Consider the following 16,138-nt stretch of genomic DNA (forward strand, 5'->3'; position numbering starts at 1 on the left):
AATTAGGTGTCGCTGAAGAATGATTTCRAGTTACTAAGCTCATATCCTTTTCACCCTCAGCTGATGCTGAGGCAACCCCTGGGTCTTCAAGAGCTCAGTGCGCATGCATGCAGAATGGGGGGTTGTCCACTATGGGCTACATCAGCTACAGGGCCAGAATCAAAATAAGCAAAAGGAGTYTGACACTTGAGCTCAGCAAACCAGGGGTATGCCGAAAGGCTTCCTCACCCCAGTTCTTGTGAATATGAGTGGGTAAACAGGGCCCAGACCCCAAGAATCCCTACTGTCCTACTGTCCAGCCTTATCACTGGCTATGCGTTCTGAGCTACTTTTTTTTTTTTTTTTTAATTCTAATTCTAAGTGCAATTCACATGCAATGGTATATCCCACAAAAATCAATGGATTGCACTAGAAAATACAGAAGATAATTTTATCCACAATGATGATCTCCTTGCCTGAGTAAGTCAGCATATAAAGTTCTGATCTCCACTGAGAAACGAGGTMCAGAAGTACCTCTGCCACCCAGATGATGGGAATTGCATAAGGAAATCAGAAACTAAACAAATAAATGAAAAGCAAACAAACATTTCTTAAGTGGATAAGTAAGACATGCTGCTAGTGGGACAGAATACAATAAGTAAATTAACTTGGCTTAACTAATTCTGGCTGCAAATTATRAAGTGCATAAGGGGGAGAAATAAGTAAACATTTTTAGATTGGTCCTTGAGACTAATGAATACAAATTTTACCTTAGAATGCCAGTGAAGACAAAAACAGGGTATAGCTGGATTAATCAACAAGGAGTCTTAGAAATCTTGATGAYGACGACGATGGAATGAAGACAGTGCATGAATGAACTGTTGAATAGAAAAGATGAGCAGTGGTAGTGTCTAAAAAGCTCCTGCTTTGCTGAGGAAWTCAGCTTTTAAACTTATTTTGTTAATGTCAGAAGATGGAGGGGGGAAGGCTAATGTTATAGTAACTATAGTCCAGTAATGAACTGAATATATAAATATTATCTTGAATAAAATCTTGAATATAAAAATATTATGAAGCTTTTTCCCTCATTTARTAGTAAATGTAAACTCTAAGTAAATTTCTTAGTAAACTTCTAAACTGGCACACGTACTGGCTTTATTTTCTGGACAAACAGGGCAGAATAAGCACTTGCTGCTCCAAAAACAGATGCACATGATTCCTGGAAGAAAATATGACTTGTGGATTCTATCAAATTATGATTGCTTTCTTTATTGTGGGTGCTCTGATGCATGGTAAATAAATATTTTTAAAAAACTTAGCTACAGCCTCTGAAGCAGGAATTTTGATAACTGAAAATATTTAAGGCTGCTCTTCTAACTCTGACATGAGTATTTAAACAAAAGACATCTCAATAAAATCACTCTTGTTAACAGAATTTACAGACATCTGCATCCAAATATGTAATAAGCTATAGGGCAAATAATACAGTGTTTTACTGTTAACACTACTTAAGCTTTGCTAAGCTAAAACTTGACTTTTTTATCTAGTAATTTTCATGTATTACTGATAAACCATTTTTTTTGCTGTTCTACAACTGAAAATTATTTAATTGTATTTACAGAAATARATATTCTTGCATATTCATGTTGCTAAAAGCATTTTATTTTAGTCAAATGCTACCAGAATCAAAGTAGTTAAGAGCCAATGCAATTTAAATGATAGGATTAAATAGAAAGYAACAATTTTCTGAACTCTTGTGGCAGTAATAGTATGTATTTTAGCAATAGAGATGGTCATATGCATACAATGTTTCCCTCTGTAAAGCTGAGTCAAAGTTCAGGAAATGCCACAAACTGGGAGAGCACTTAACATCTTTACAGAGATAGTTAGGAGCTTCTCTGAGGTAGGATTCTTCCATAATTGCTTTAAAGTCTGCAAAGATTGTCCTCACCCCCCCCCCCAGCACATTTATAGGTGGCCTCTAGTTTTGCTAAGGTTTGAAGAATATCAGAAAGGTCACTATAAGCTCAGTTTCAGATGAATAATGTTTGGGTTCTAGATCGACTTCATAAATGTGATGGAGATGATTTCAGTTCATCCAAATTTTGGATAATTCGGAGCCAAGAACTCAGGATTCACCTTTATCTTTCCAAAATGGTGTTATTTATGATCACATGGTCAAGACAAATGCCATGATGGGAAAACGAGCATGCATCAATAGTATTTCCACATTCACTAAAACTTATAATGGTTGATAAAAGATGAAACAAGAGACCAAAAATAGACTTTGTGTAATCATTGTAAAAATAGTGTAATTAAAACGTTGCTCCTGAAAACTTCAATTGTTTCAATAATGTGTAGCAAGCACATTTGGTTATACAAAAGCAAAAGCACAACTAAGTTATCAACTTTACACAAAGTCAAATATCTGAAAAGGGATCTTTTAAAAAAAAAAACTTTATTTGAGAAAGGAAGAGACTTATATCAGAAGGCAAAAAAAGGGAACATACAAACAGAATATATTTACAACACAAAACAAGAGATCACCTCTAAGGGTGTAAATTATAATAAATACAGTAGATTTAAAACGTAAGAGACAATTATCAATTAGAAATGTGGTTGTTTAAACCCAGTTTTCCTTTTCACTGGTTTCCAGGTAGTTTCTCTAATTTTATCTGAATTTGAAAGATTTTGAAGTTGAACTCCACTAATGTACTGGGGCTTGTCACCTGAATGACATTATAAAAATATCTTTTGTCCTTTGTGAATACACGTATTTGAAGTGATATCGTACAAAAGTCTTCTCATTTGCAAGTTTCTCCCCAAATAAAATGTAACTTAAAAGATGCACTATCCCTTTTTGACAAGGCAAAAGAAAAAGAAATTATACAGAACGGGAAAAATATACAATTTCATCTCTATATATGTAAAATATTTGAAAGTGAATGTGATTTTTCAATCCAAGATGGTGAAAGATTATTATTAAAATATGAAGCACACATAAAAAAACACCTGCATTTTGTCAATTAATAAATCTTTCCTATAAAAGATGATCTAATGTTTCAGGAAGCCTTTCATTTTATAGCAACTATTTAGTCATTTAATTTGTTTGGAGATCTTTTTAATAAAAAGGATAATGTATCTTTAGAAGTTGTAACATTTTATGAGAGATTTAATAATATTAGAGCAAAATGTAAACAACACATGCTAATAGCATATATTAGAACAATTTCTACGTTTGGCAAAACAGCTATCTCTTTTGAAACAGGATACTGCACCTTAAAATACCTTAGCTTTAGAAATATAAATATTTTTAATAGAAAAAAAAACCTGACAAGGATTCCAGGTCAATTTGGGCTTATCCATATTAAAGGGGGTCTTAATACAATGAATCTTTAACGAGCTTAACAAAAGTAAACCTATAAAACAAGGTAAACATATCAAAAGGGAATATGAAGGAAATGTTTCACTGGAAAGCTTCCTTAACAATTTCCCTACTTGCTTTGTTATTTTCTTTGACAATAAATCAATTCATAGAGTGCCTTTAAAAACAGAGCGAACACTAGCCCGTTCCCCCTGCCTTACATTCCTCAGCACATGAATCACTTGGGCTTCCTGTTTCCATAAGGCATTTCCTGTTCCCCCTCGCRGAATCGCTTTTCTGCAGGAGAACAGCAGGGACCTGACAAAGTAGCGACTTAAATAAACAGTGCCTTCCACTGCATCCAGCATTGCTCTGCCTGATTTTCCAGCAACCACAAGGACCCCAGCTTTCTGAAAATGCACACTAGCTCAACGCACTTCGCTTTCCAGCGTTTGTAAAATACTCTGCAACGACTTGCGTTTGCCTTTTGCCAAGCTGGCATTTTATACACAGTCATTAGCTTAGAATACGTCCATGAGACCTAGCRGTAAAGGTTATGCAATATTGTATGATTAATCTTTATTTAAAAAAATAAACAAGTGATTGGATATCCGGTAATAATAATAGTTCTGTGCTTTTCCTGCAATATCGTAGTATCTGACTGGAACCTAATGCTGCATTTTGCTTCTCGCCAGTATTTGCATCTGCTTCATTGGAGGATGTCTCTGTGGACAGTATCATCAAATAAGACAGAATGAAAAATAAACTAAGCAGTGCAAAAAAGAAAACAATGCATTTTTTAAACAGTGCCTTGCTTTGCATCTTTACATCCACCATGTATTTCTAGTCTTCTCTACAGTATACTTTATACACAAGCCTGGGACCACCAATATAGCAGTCAGTACCTGTCTACTGGGAAGAAAATACCCTATTGTTAACAGTGTTGAAGACTACAGTATGATACATTATATACAGATAGATGAAAGCAAAAGTCAGAGGATTCAAAATCAGAGAACAAGACTGTTTCATTAATCAGGTCTGGAAACTAATTCCAGCAATTGCTGCTCTCAAGGAGCTAGGTGACACAATTCCATTTCACAAGAACTAAGCGACGTCATGACAATCCTGGCCTAATACATATTCTATTTATTATGCAAAGATTTAGGTAGAGATGGCAACAGGTATTTCTCTCAACTAGTGGCCTTAAGGAAGAGCTTCACTATGGTTTTAAGTGTGCATACAACACCTCTGTCATTGTTAAATTCCTTGAACGATAAACTGGGATTTGCTAGTTCAGTGAATCAAAACACAATTGCTTATCAAAGCCTAGAAAATGCATGTGCTGTTCAGATAATAACCTTAATGACAAATCCTGGAGCTAAATCTTTGCCTATTACCTGTTGCATAAAAGCAGCTTGCTCCCCAGATTCCATTTGCTGGGTCTGAATATCCTCATCACTGTCGGGCGGCTCCTCTTTGACTTTCACAGCCCCCACCTGCTGTCCTATTCTGTCATCCACACCAGCACTGCTGCTCTCAGCCCTAATGCTGGCACCACTAGCAGGAGCTCCTTCCTCCTGCATTGAGGCATCTCCATGCAGCTCTTCTTCGGCTTCCTCCAGGTGACTGCCAGGCTGCTTTAGCTGTTCAATGGACTTGGAGAGCATCTGGAAGGAGGAGAAGGGAAACAGTTACTCTTTTTGCTGATGGTAAACACCAAGAATTGCTAGATTTGCACCAACAAAAATCAAGCTCCCACAATAAAAGCAGGTAGCTATGCACCTCTAACAAACTAATGTATAGGAAAAATGTTCATAAGCAAAAGGTCCCTTGTTAGCCTGCAGTAGAAAATACTATATTTGTAAAGAGTGCTATACAATAATATTAAACTAGCAATAAATCATAAAAATGAAAAATTATTACGTATCAATCACAACGAGTAATACGCTAAAATTTTGCTGTAATTAGGGAGTGTTCACACAAGCTTCTCTACCAACTAAAGCCTGAAGGCACTAAAGTCCAACAAAGAAGTGGTGACAAGGAGCGAGTGTTGATCATCCCTCCTCAGGCACAAGGAGACTCCCTGGGAAAACTACAACTTCAGTCATGCATGGCACAGGTATCCATTTCAGCAGTAGCAATATAACACAGCTACCTAGATAACAGTGTTTTTACATGGTCGATTGCTAGCATAAAGCTTTGCTCAGCTGCCACATGCCTCAATGCTGCAGTCAAATATAGTTTATACTTTCCTATTTAAGATTCAGCAAATGTCATTCAAAAAACATCACCCTCTGCCTTACTGAAAGCAACACAAATCAAACACACGCCTAAGCATCTGCAGGATGAAGTGAGTAATTATCATTTATTCACCTGCCCCCTCTGCCTTCATTTCAAGCAAAAAATTATTTGTATCATCAGGGTCAAATATACTGAGAGTGGAAAAAGCATCTTTTACCACATTCTCCCCTTCTTCTCCCTTCTGTTTGTCCCCCCAGTTAAGTCTTTCAAACTGAGTTTTAGCCAGCAGTATAGTTACTGGATGGTTTGGCTAAAGCTATTTTGGCACAAACCATGGATATTGTAGTTCTTTGCTTCATTCTGTTTGTGGAAGCATGTAGAAGAAGGCTGCCCTTGTGCAGAGCAGGTTTGTCATTCTCTACAGATGAAGAGCTAGAGCCTATAGCTGGATTCAGGAATTCACACAAAACCAGCAAGAAGAGCTGAAAGATCTGTTTGTGCAGGTCCAGGTGATGCTCTGATGCTTAAGGCTAATATCAATGGAAAAACAAATTCTACAGCAGAAGTCTACTGGCTTCAGTTACACAAAACCTTCATTTAGTGGGGGGGGTAAGGGGAGCAAAATGGCTTACTGAAAAGAAACAAGCAAAAATCCTTTCCCATTTCTCTTGTAACTGGCAAACCAAAACAAGTCTCCTTCGTGATGCAGGTGGCATTGCTCTAAGCTGAGGAATGCTTATTAGTGCAACTAATGCAAAGTGTCTCCTTTTAATAAGAAAAGTCTGGAAAATTTCTCAGATCAAACCCATAAATCTTTTCCAGTTGTTTCTTAGGGGATGATGCTGACCAAGAAGGCACTGAAGCTAACTGTATGTATTCAGATTGGGTACACTAATTTCTGTCACTTAGGTGAACATCTGTGGGTGATCCTTCTCCATTCCTCAAGTAAGGAAAAATAAGAAAGGGCTGGCTGCTTGGCTGGCTGACTAGCAAGCAAATACAAGCTGAAACATCTGTGTGACAGATAATCATATACAGCTACAAGAGTCACTGATGCTGATCCATCTGTAAAACGTTCCATATGCCAGTTCCTTGACATCAGGTGGGTTATTTTGGCAGCAGAGCCAAGAGAAAATGGGTGCATGTCCACAGCAAAGTTAAGACACATATTTAGCTCATTACTGCTCTCCCTTCTTTTATGCTTTTTCACTTTTATGTCAACCTCTTTCTCCTTCATGCTGCTATATATGGCACAKATCTCCAGTGCTGCTGAGCTTTCTGATGCAGCACATATTACGTCCTGTAGTATTTAATCTACACATGGAACACCTTCAGAGGTTTTTTGCATGYAATCAGAGGAGCAATACAAGGACATAAGGGGCTTTGGAAACTACAGTGGTATTTGTGTACATTCTGATTTGCAGCAGGCTGCTCCCACACCAAGGAAGTCAGTAGGAGATTTGCTCCAGACTTCAGTGACAGCAGGAACCAAGCAAATTAAACTYTGTAGAATGCTGTGAAATGAAAATGTATATGTATTTTCAGAACAGATTACACAAAGGGCATAAATATCATCATCTTTTATGCAGAATCTTTTTTAAAAAATTCTTTACATTGTGACCTGATGGAAGAATTGAGGATAAAGTTGAACCTCAGCAACAATCTGCTGAACTTCAAGGAGTTCAGAGGGAGGTGGAGGAGGCAAGGGGCTATGAGGCAATACAGTCATTTCCTCTTATACAATAAAGAGTGATAAAAGGGGGYTGAGGACAAGAGTAGAAGCCAAAACCAGTAAAACCACCCCTGCTGGCCAGTCTGCTAAACCACAGTTGTCTCATTTCTCCATATCAGTATCATGCATCAAACACTGTTCAAGTCCTTTCACTGTTCAGCTGGATGTTTCTGTTTAACTTGATGTTTAAATCCTTCACTTTAAATTTCAACTTCCATACATACACACACACACACACACAACACACACACATATATATATATATAGTTAAATGCAGGACTTTCTTCTGGCTTTAATGCACAATTTTGATTTTGAAAAAATAATTGCTTAATCTGAGCTCTACTAAGAGTACATTTAAAAATAATAATAAAASTGTTTTATCTAATGAATTCAAATAGAACTGTACAGATTGGTCTTCTCAAACCAGCACATATTACTTTTATAGCTATTCCAAGTAAAGGAGTCACCCAAAAAATAACTTCATGCTAATGTAACTTTTATTTTTTTCCTTTTATTTTCAGGAAATTAAACTGTAAGGGATATGCATCAGCCAAAGTAAATAGTGGCAGCAGGAGAGGAAGCTTTTACGGAAGCCAACTCTATTGTACAGCTCTAAGAGTCTCACCAAAAAAAAGATATCAAAGACAATCCTAACTAACCTACTTGGTTGTTCAGAAAAATAGAAGAAGAAATATAAATAGTTTTGCCACTGCAATTGGCCATTTTATAAATTTTTCCATTGCAGCCACTGCCTTTGTGTCCCCTCTATACTGACAAGCTCTTGTAAAACACATCATTTCCAAAGACATTTTAAATAAAATGTCTTTACAAAGAGACAAAAGACAGAGAATAGTCCTGCAACACCTACCACATATTTCTTTCCCTTACAGATTTTTTATTTTAAATATACAGCTGTTGTTTCAAAGAACTTGTTTATATGCTTATAGAACACACTTTTTCTCCTTCTTTCCCATGGCTATTAGTTTCCTTTTATTAGCTGTGTATGTTGTTAGCTGTACTGAATCATCATGGCACCTGCTCGCTGCTTTCTCTGTTACCCATGTAGTACAACAATTCTAAGGGGTTTATTTATCTTTCAAAATCATTGTCTTCCATGTGACTTAGATRTTAGTTCTCAATAAAGGAGAAAATGCTCTGTCTAATTTTTCAGGCTCCACACATTTTTTGCTATTGTTATTTTTTTGTCCAAAAAAATCCTATTATTAGAAATATTTGAAAGAAGAAATGTATTTCCCCTACCTCTCACCTTCAGAAGATGCTAGTCAGAATGGCTCAGCTGGAAAGCCAAAACCTCAGTTGTGACATGGTTAATAAAATTATGCCTATTTACTCCAAGTGAAGCCTGGATCCAAACCGTCTTCAATATTTCATTAGATAGTAATCAAAGCAATGAATGAATAATCTGGAGTTAATTGTCTCTGTAAAATGTTCCTGTTGACAACGGACATCTTCCTATTTTTTTCCATTAATAAATCAGTAGAATCCATGTTATTTTTTTATTAACAAATACTGGTCAATTAGCAACAGCATCCAAAGTAGTGATGAATTTTCATTCCCTATACATTTTTGTAATTTATTTTTTCACCACACAGTCTTGCCCAATCACCCTTTTCCCATATAAAGATACTCTAAACTTGAATGAAACTGAAAATTCAGGTACTYCTTATTTAATCTTTAAAATTCTCCATGCTGTACCCACATTTTAGTGCACACTGCAAACTGTCCCATTATTTTAATCCTTACGATTCCTATACAAAGGATTTTACCACAGAAAAATATTTGCAAATAGTTAAAACCCTATAAATATATTATTATAAGAATACATGTAGCATTCCTAYACTGATCAAATGAAATCTCAGTCTCAGTGAAGCCAGTACTAGCTTGTCATTGGCTTCAACAGAGGCAAGATTTCACTCACCATATGCAGTGATAAAAATAACATTTAAAGGCAGAGGACTCTTACTGCTCTCGTTATCAACTCTGAGGTTTTCTTGAACTCTGCTAGTGGCTTTGCACTTGCATTAGTTTCATCAAAATTCTTTTTCTTTTCTTTTTTTTTTTAGTGGCAGAATCAAAGTTTTTCAGATGCAGAGATAAATGCATAACATCAAGATCTTAAGATTTTATTATAGCAGCAGTCTTTCAGTACCCAACTGCAATAATTCTAATCGGCGTTTTCAGACAGTGCAGTTTCATTATTGAGCAGAATGAAGTTCAACAATAGTGATCAAAAGGCCTTACGAGGAAATAAGCTGTCATCTGAACAGAAGTATATACAAGCTGACAACAGCAAAGTCGATCTTCCCAAAGACAAGTGGAGTTCAGGTTAYTGCATATTCATTATTACTTTTTCCCCCAGAAAGCTAGGACAAGGGTTTCTACCTATTTTTGGATGGGATGTCAACATCTGCATTTGAGCTAGAATATTTTCAGAAAGTCAGTGTACTAGATCCCGCAAGTATAAATGTCAGACTTCAGCACAGATGTATACCGTTTCCCACATCAAAAACCCGGCATCTCACAGCTGATCAGAACCAATCCATAGGGGATCTTCTCTTTGTTGGTAAGGACAGAGGCACACCTCTTGGCAGTGACTTGTTTCTTTTCAGAATGCAATGATCCAGGGAATTCTTTACCTCTGATCTGTGTTAGATTTTTGCTTGTTACTAGCCTTATAGCAGCTCTGGCTTGCTCCTGAAGTATATTCTTTCGCTAAAGGAAAGAACTGCTTTTTTATTCAAGACATATATAAGACTGAGGGGGAGAAATTGTTGCTCTCCTCTTTTTTGTTGTTATAACAAGATTTYGCCCATATTTCCACTGAGAAAGATCTAACCCAAAAGATTTTTCATTGAGTGCTGAAATGTGCCATATCATCTTAGTTCAGGGTGAAAATTCAAATATTGGGTTCTATTGAAATCTAAAGTCCTAAAATAAWTTTTTTTCCATCAGGAAAAAAAGAAAGGAAAGAGGAACAGAAGAAAAACTGAAGATAGTAAAACTTGTTCTAAGCTCTTGATCAATTGGCATTTCACAGTCCTGTCAGCTTAAAATCACTCTTGCTGTCATTTTAACACAACCTTTTAAGAGAATGTTTGAGCACTTTTTACTATTTTTTTTTCCATGACCAAAAAGGAGTGAACTATACATTTTTGCAGACTTTCTCGTATGGCCTATGTACAGAAGAGTATCAGACAGAACAATGGAAAATAACAAAGGCATATATTCCCTGGATGCAGGCGCAAACTTCTCCTAAGAATGGTGGGTTGCTTTCCTCCCTAGTCTAGAACACCTCTTGTTTTCCAGGCTGACTTAGGCCTTTTTAGTTTCTTATCCAGTCTAGCTCTTGTGAGGTTCAATATATTCCTGGTCAAACTAAAATAAAGCAACCTAATCTCTTTGTATAATTCATGTCTGATTTATTTGACTCAAGTTTAATTTTATCATTCAGGACAACTGTATCTATCTGTCACATCACATATCCCCGAATGTTATGGTAAAATTTATGTCAATAAGCATATATCTAACAAAAACATGTAAGTTTGGTTCTTTCCCTTGTGAGGAATGCATGGACAGTAATGGATCACTTTGCAGTGAATACCCACAAACAGCACAAAGACTCAGTACTTTACTACTAAAAATTCTTTTCTCTTCAGACAGTTGAGGGCAGGTGAAATGTTTTCAAAACCTGAGGCTACAAGATGAGCATATGCCATCTTGATTAAACATATGGAATRCATACTCAAAGAAAAGCCAACTGGAGTCCTAGTTGAGTAATCAAAACACCCAAGCTGAGAGGGGTTAACATGAGAGGATCAGCCCTGAACTTTGAAGTTTTCTGGTCTTCATTTTTCCTAATTAAGACAAGATTTAATAACCAAACCACTGTACAAACTATGTACTTAAACTCTAGGTTTGTTTCTAATTTTGTTGGGAATTCCTAGTAGATTCCAAAAAATCAGTACCCCATGGAAAGTTCACCCAGTAAGCTGGCCTGATTTTTTTTTTTTTTTTCATTTTCTTATAGGTACCAGGGCTGAATGCCTACTTTTCATCTTTTTTTCTTTGTCATTGGCTCTTATGTATAGTTATGAATTCACTCTTAAATAAAACAGGAAAAAAAAAATGCATGATTAATATAGCCTTGAYRCATTCTAGGAGCTCTRGCAAACAACTTTTGGAAGGTTTTCYAATAAGTGCAGAAGAAAGTTTTTAAAGCACTTAATTACTTGCACATCTACATTTTAGAGCAGGGAACAGCATCACATTTGTTGCAGAAGCACTGGTAAATACATCTAGATTCTGCTCGTTGTGTATTAGTGGATGGTCCCTTTTGTTCTTTCTTCCACCTGCATAGGGTATTACTCTACATGGAAACAGGGGCAGAATTCAACTCTATATCTGATGTTAGAAATAGCACCTGCTCCTTTTTCTCATTTTTYGGTATTGAGTTTATACTGCCACGTRGAACATTAATGTTACTAATCAATTTAAAGACAAGGAGCCATCTTGGGAAGCTGATTAAATTTTATTTTTTTTCAGGTGATCAATGAATTTCTTACACAAAAAGACATTTAATCAGCTGACTGACTTCAAATGAGTTATATACATACTCCACATACTATTGCATAATGAGTAAGCTTAACATATGATTTGAAGGCAGCTGAATGGAATGCTTTCTGAAACTGGAAAAGGCAATTAAAAAAGTTGAATAGGAATTCAATAATCTGTATGGCATCATTCACCTGTTCARCAAGAAGCCAACTGTAATTTAAAACTGTAACATTATTTGATCTCTATTTCACTGAATTATATTTTCATTGATGTCAACATCTAAAAATTAATTTTGTATCATTTTTCTGCAAGCTGAAAATGAAGATCTATACCAATGCACACAAAATATATATAAACAAGGTACTTGTACAATAACCTGTCTACTGTCAGCTACAATATGGTACCAGTACTGTGCTCCCTTATTACTTTTCAATCTTCAAGTTTAGTGGAAAGCCCTTACTTTTGGAACTCACCTTATTCATGTGGATCTGTTGCTGGTACTGTTTCTGCTTCTCCAAAAATTGCTGATGTTGCTGCTGGATAACCAGCTGGGCCAAAGTACTCTGAGGAAGAGGAGCTGACTGGGTTCGATTTAGTGGCCTGTGACGAGGCAGTTTGTGGGCAGCTCTTATGCCAGGTGAGACTCTTTCCTTTGCTGCTAAAGGAGACTGAGGATGAAGAGGAACCGCTCCTGCAAAACAGCAATACTCACTCCAGTGTGAAGAATAATAATTTAGTAGATCTAACAGAAGAGAAATCTCTCAGYAAGAAGTAGGGGGGTATATTGCAGAGGTTTGCATCAACACTGATGCAGTGGGCCATGTATCACATGCCTAGCCACACTGGGAAGTTCAACAGCTGCAAATGAATGCAGTGAAGTAAACATTTTCTCTTTTCTGTAATCACTGAATTCTTTCATGCTAAAGGACTGGAGCAGAGATCACTAATGTGGGTAAACAAAACAAAGACACTGTACTTTCTTCTCCCACCCTTCTGCTTCTTGCAATGGCYAAGACCTGTAGAATCTATATTACCACATTCAGTTTAAAGCAAATAAAATGTCATTAAAACACCTAAAATTAATACTGTATTGAAGCCTTGATCATTACCAGTCACAAGAAGCTTCTGCTGTCTCATTTGTTCTTTCAGTAACAGATGTTGCAAAAGAGCTTGGTGGCTGCTATTTGGCTTTCCCTCCAAAGCAACGTGGGGATGAGTTGAAGYGGGAGGAATGTTCCCCCCATACTGTCCAGCCAAGGCCACTCCTTGTCTGAGCGGCTGGGTCTCTCCCTTCTGTTTTTCTTTGAATGACGATGAAGCCTGTCAAAAAAACAATGGCACTGGTAAATGCTTTTCATAGACCTAGTYTTTTATAACTCCACATAATTAGATGGTCTGATGCCATACTTTTGAATGGAAAAAAAGTTTAAAATCTCTGCCTTACCCTTTGCCTGTAAGATGAAAAGGGAGGAGGAGCATGCCGGTTAAATTTAGCACCATGAGAAACTGAGTAATGGAATCATTTGAAAAAAAAATCAATAATACAAGCCAAAGCAGAAGAAACTACTGATTACAACATTATTAGATTATTAGATAATTACACTATTAGAACATTATCAAATGACAAGACTGAGACCTATCCTTAAAATCCTGAAAGATCTTCCACAGTCTCCTGTGCAGGAAAAGAGAGGATCAGAGGAAACAGTTTACACTGAACTTGAATTCTGCAGGAATCAGTTTTTAACATAATCTTCCATCAGACAGCAAATTAATCAGTAAAACAAAATAACTACCTGCAGTAATGGTAAGCTATTACGTTTCCAGGAGCATTCCCTGACTCTCTGAAGGACAGCACAGATGAAGTTATCCTTTTTGCAAAGTAAATTTTTATGGTAAAAAATTCTGATCTACTGAATCATCAAGAGCTCTTGTACATGTGTGGCATTTTAAAATGCCCCCATAAATTGCTTAGTTATTGATTGGAGGCCCAATTTTGGGAGGCTTTGGTCTAACAGGAAAATATGTTGAGGCCTGCAGGTTACCASTAATGGAATGTCATGGTAGAAAACGTAGCTCTGATCATCTGAATTCCACATATTCTAATGAGACAAACGGCTTTTGGGGCATATGCTTACTTCATACTCTGCCATTACCCTTCTCTGAAAAACAAACACCAAAGTAAACTTTACAGTTTACGACTACTTATTCTAGTAACAGAAATAAACATTACTTGCATAAATCAACCCCTTTGTTTTTTCAAATGCCAAAAGTAATATTTGGTGCTAGCTGACCACATCAAAAGCTCTTAGGATTTGAGTGAGAAAATTAAAGATATTTTCATTTCCTTTGTTAATGTTATAAAATTTCTTTGAACCTAGTTCTATGTTTTGTGAATTAGCTAGGAAATTTTTGATGATATGGTTTGGAAAAGTAAGCATTACTTTTCATGATTAGTTCAAWTTTTCCATCCCTTAAAAACAATAATTTGCTTATAAATATCTCATGAAAGGCTTCTAGAGAACTGATTTAGAGCTTACACAATTTTCCTCGCAAAGGTCACTATCTGAGCTTAAAAGGCTGGACTGCAGCAATATATTATTGGTGAGAACATTGCATGTACTGAAAAAGCCATAAAATGACATGAAATTTGAACTATATTTAGCACTGGAATTAAACAGAACTTAACACAAACCATAGTAGRATGCATATTCTTTTATACACTGGAAAGTTTTATTTATAAAGCTAGAATTTCTATAGAAGCTACCGATTCATATTTTATGAAATCTAAATTGCTAAATTTTTTTCACAATTCATACATTGTTGTACAGAATCATCATCATCATTCTCACAGTAAAGAAGTTCTTCCTTATATTCTGATGGAGCTTCCTGTATTTCAGTTTCTGCCCATTGCCTCTTGCCCTGTCACACGGGACAACTGAAAAGAGTTTGTCCCCGTCCCCTTGACACCCTCCCTTCAGGTACTTGTACACATCGATAAGATCCCCCCTCAGYCTTCTCTTCCCCAGGCTGAAGAGGCCCAGCTCTTGCAGCCGTTCCTCATAGGGCAGGTGCTCCAGCCCTCTGATCATCTTTGTAGCCCTACGCTGGACTCTCTCCAGTAGCTCCATGTCTCTCTCATACTGGAGAGCCCAGAACTGGACACAGTACTCCAAGTACTCCAAATACCACAACTGTGTTTTCATGCATTTCATACATCAGTTTCGCTACAAATAAAGTAAGTTGATTGCTGAGGCTTGAACAAAGGCCATAGGAATGTAACCGGTCAATAAAAAAGCAAAAGTTGTTTCCATATCTGCTTATTTTATTTGTAGTGATTGACAGTACACCCCTCAAATAACAAGCCTACCTGCAGGAATACAAGATACTCCCCCTATTATGATCCATACCAGCCTAGATTGTTACTGGAATCTCACTGTAAAAATAGTTACTGGTGTTGTACTTTACCAGGTACCATCAGTCATTTACCCAAAATCATTTAATATAAAAGTTGAAATTATATGGTCTCCTCATATGCATTTCCTCACCATGTCTGAAATCAGGTATTTCTTTTGCAGATACAAATACAATGTGTCTGGCCTATACTTTGCTAAGCTCCATACTGGTATTTGTTTATTTATTATTAAGAAGGATTATTGCTTCAGGTCATGATCTTAGATTTTCAGATGTTGCCCCTGCAAAGAAAGGTGTGTTTCCTACTCTGAATGGCTTACATTCCAAATGCTAAAAAAAAAGAGAATAGGCAGACAGTAGGTTTCCTGGAAGACAGAAATGTTTTAAACTTGTCACTTACACTGATGTGAGATTGTACGGCTGGAAGTCCCAAGGTAATGTTGGGTAGAGAAGGGGATGTGTACAGACTCAGCAAGTTCACTGATTCTTCCTGTATCAAAAGACGTTGCTGTGAAACCAGATGCTGGAATAAAGCAGAAAAACAACAGATGTATAATCTCCAAGCTTTTTATCTTGGTTACTCTATCTTGGTTATCCTGCTACATTGAAAGCCTGTTATGTATCATACATTGGTTTGCGTCCCTTTGGGGTTCCAGATAAGAAAAAGTACTGTCCCTCTAAAAAAGCTATTAATATTTCCTGTCTTAAGAAAACAACTGGGGTTTGTCTGGGATAATGCCTTAGTTAGTAAATCAAATTCTATGCAAAACCAAAATCTTGAGGATGCCTAGACCATCTCTTCTCTCATCACCTACTAGAAGTTCACTACTATAAGT

General features: G+C 36.6%; 1 protein-coding gene across 17 annotated transcripts in view; it reads right to left on the bottom strand.

The window, feature by feature from the left end:
• Window positions 1-2,119: 2,119 nt before the first annotated feature.
• Window positions 2,120-16,138, bottom strand: part of LOC146600868 (histone deacetylase 9) — a 307,621-nt gene continuing 293,602 nt past the window's right edge. For 16 of the 17 annotated variants that reach the window (XM_085316217.1, XM_085316166.1, XM_085316241.1 and 13 more), the window contains 5 exons: window positions 15,703-15,825; window positions 13,001-13,211; window positions 12,365-12,582; window positions 4,741-5,010; window positions 2,120-4,068 (listed from right to left, as the gene is read on the bottom strand). In XM_085316217.1, coding sequence (XP_085172343.1) covers window positions 4,012-4,068; window positions 4,741-5,010; window positions 12,365-12,582; window positions 13,001-13,211; window positions 15,703-15,825 — 879 coding nt within the window. In that variant the 3' untranslated portion in view covers window positions 2,120-4,011. Of the gene's footprint in view, window positions 5,011-12,364; window positions 12,583-13,000; window positions 13,212-15,702; window positions 15,826-16,138 lie in introns of all 17 variants that reach the window. The other variant, XM_085316149.1, reaches the window with a different exon arrangement.

Source organism: Rhea americana, unplaced genomic scaffold (assembly GCF_003343005.1).
Source record: "Rhea americana isolate MKP2758 unplaced genomic scaffold, rheAme1 scaffold_112, whole genome shotgun sequence".
NCBI classification, from domain to species: Eukaryota; Metazoa; Chordata; class Aves; order Rheiformes; family Rheidae; genus Rhea; species Rhea americana.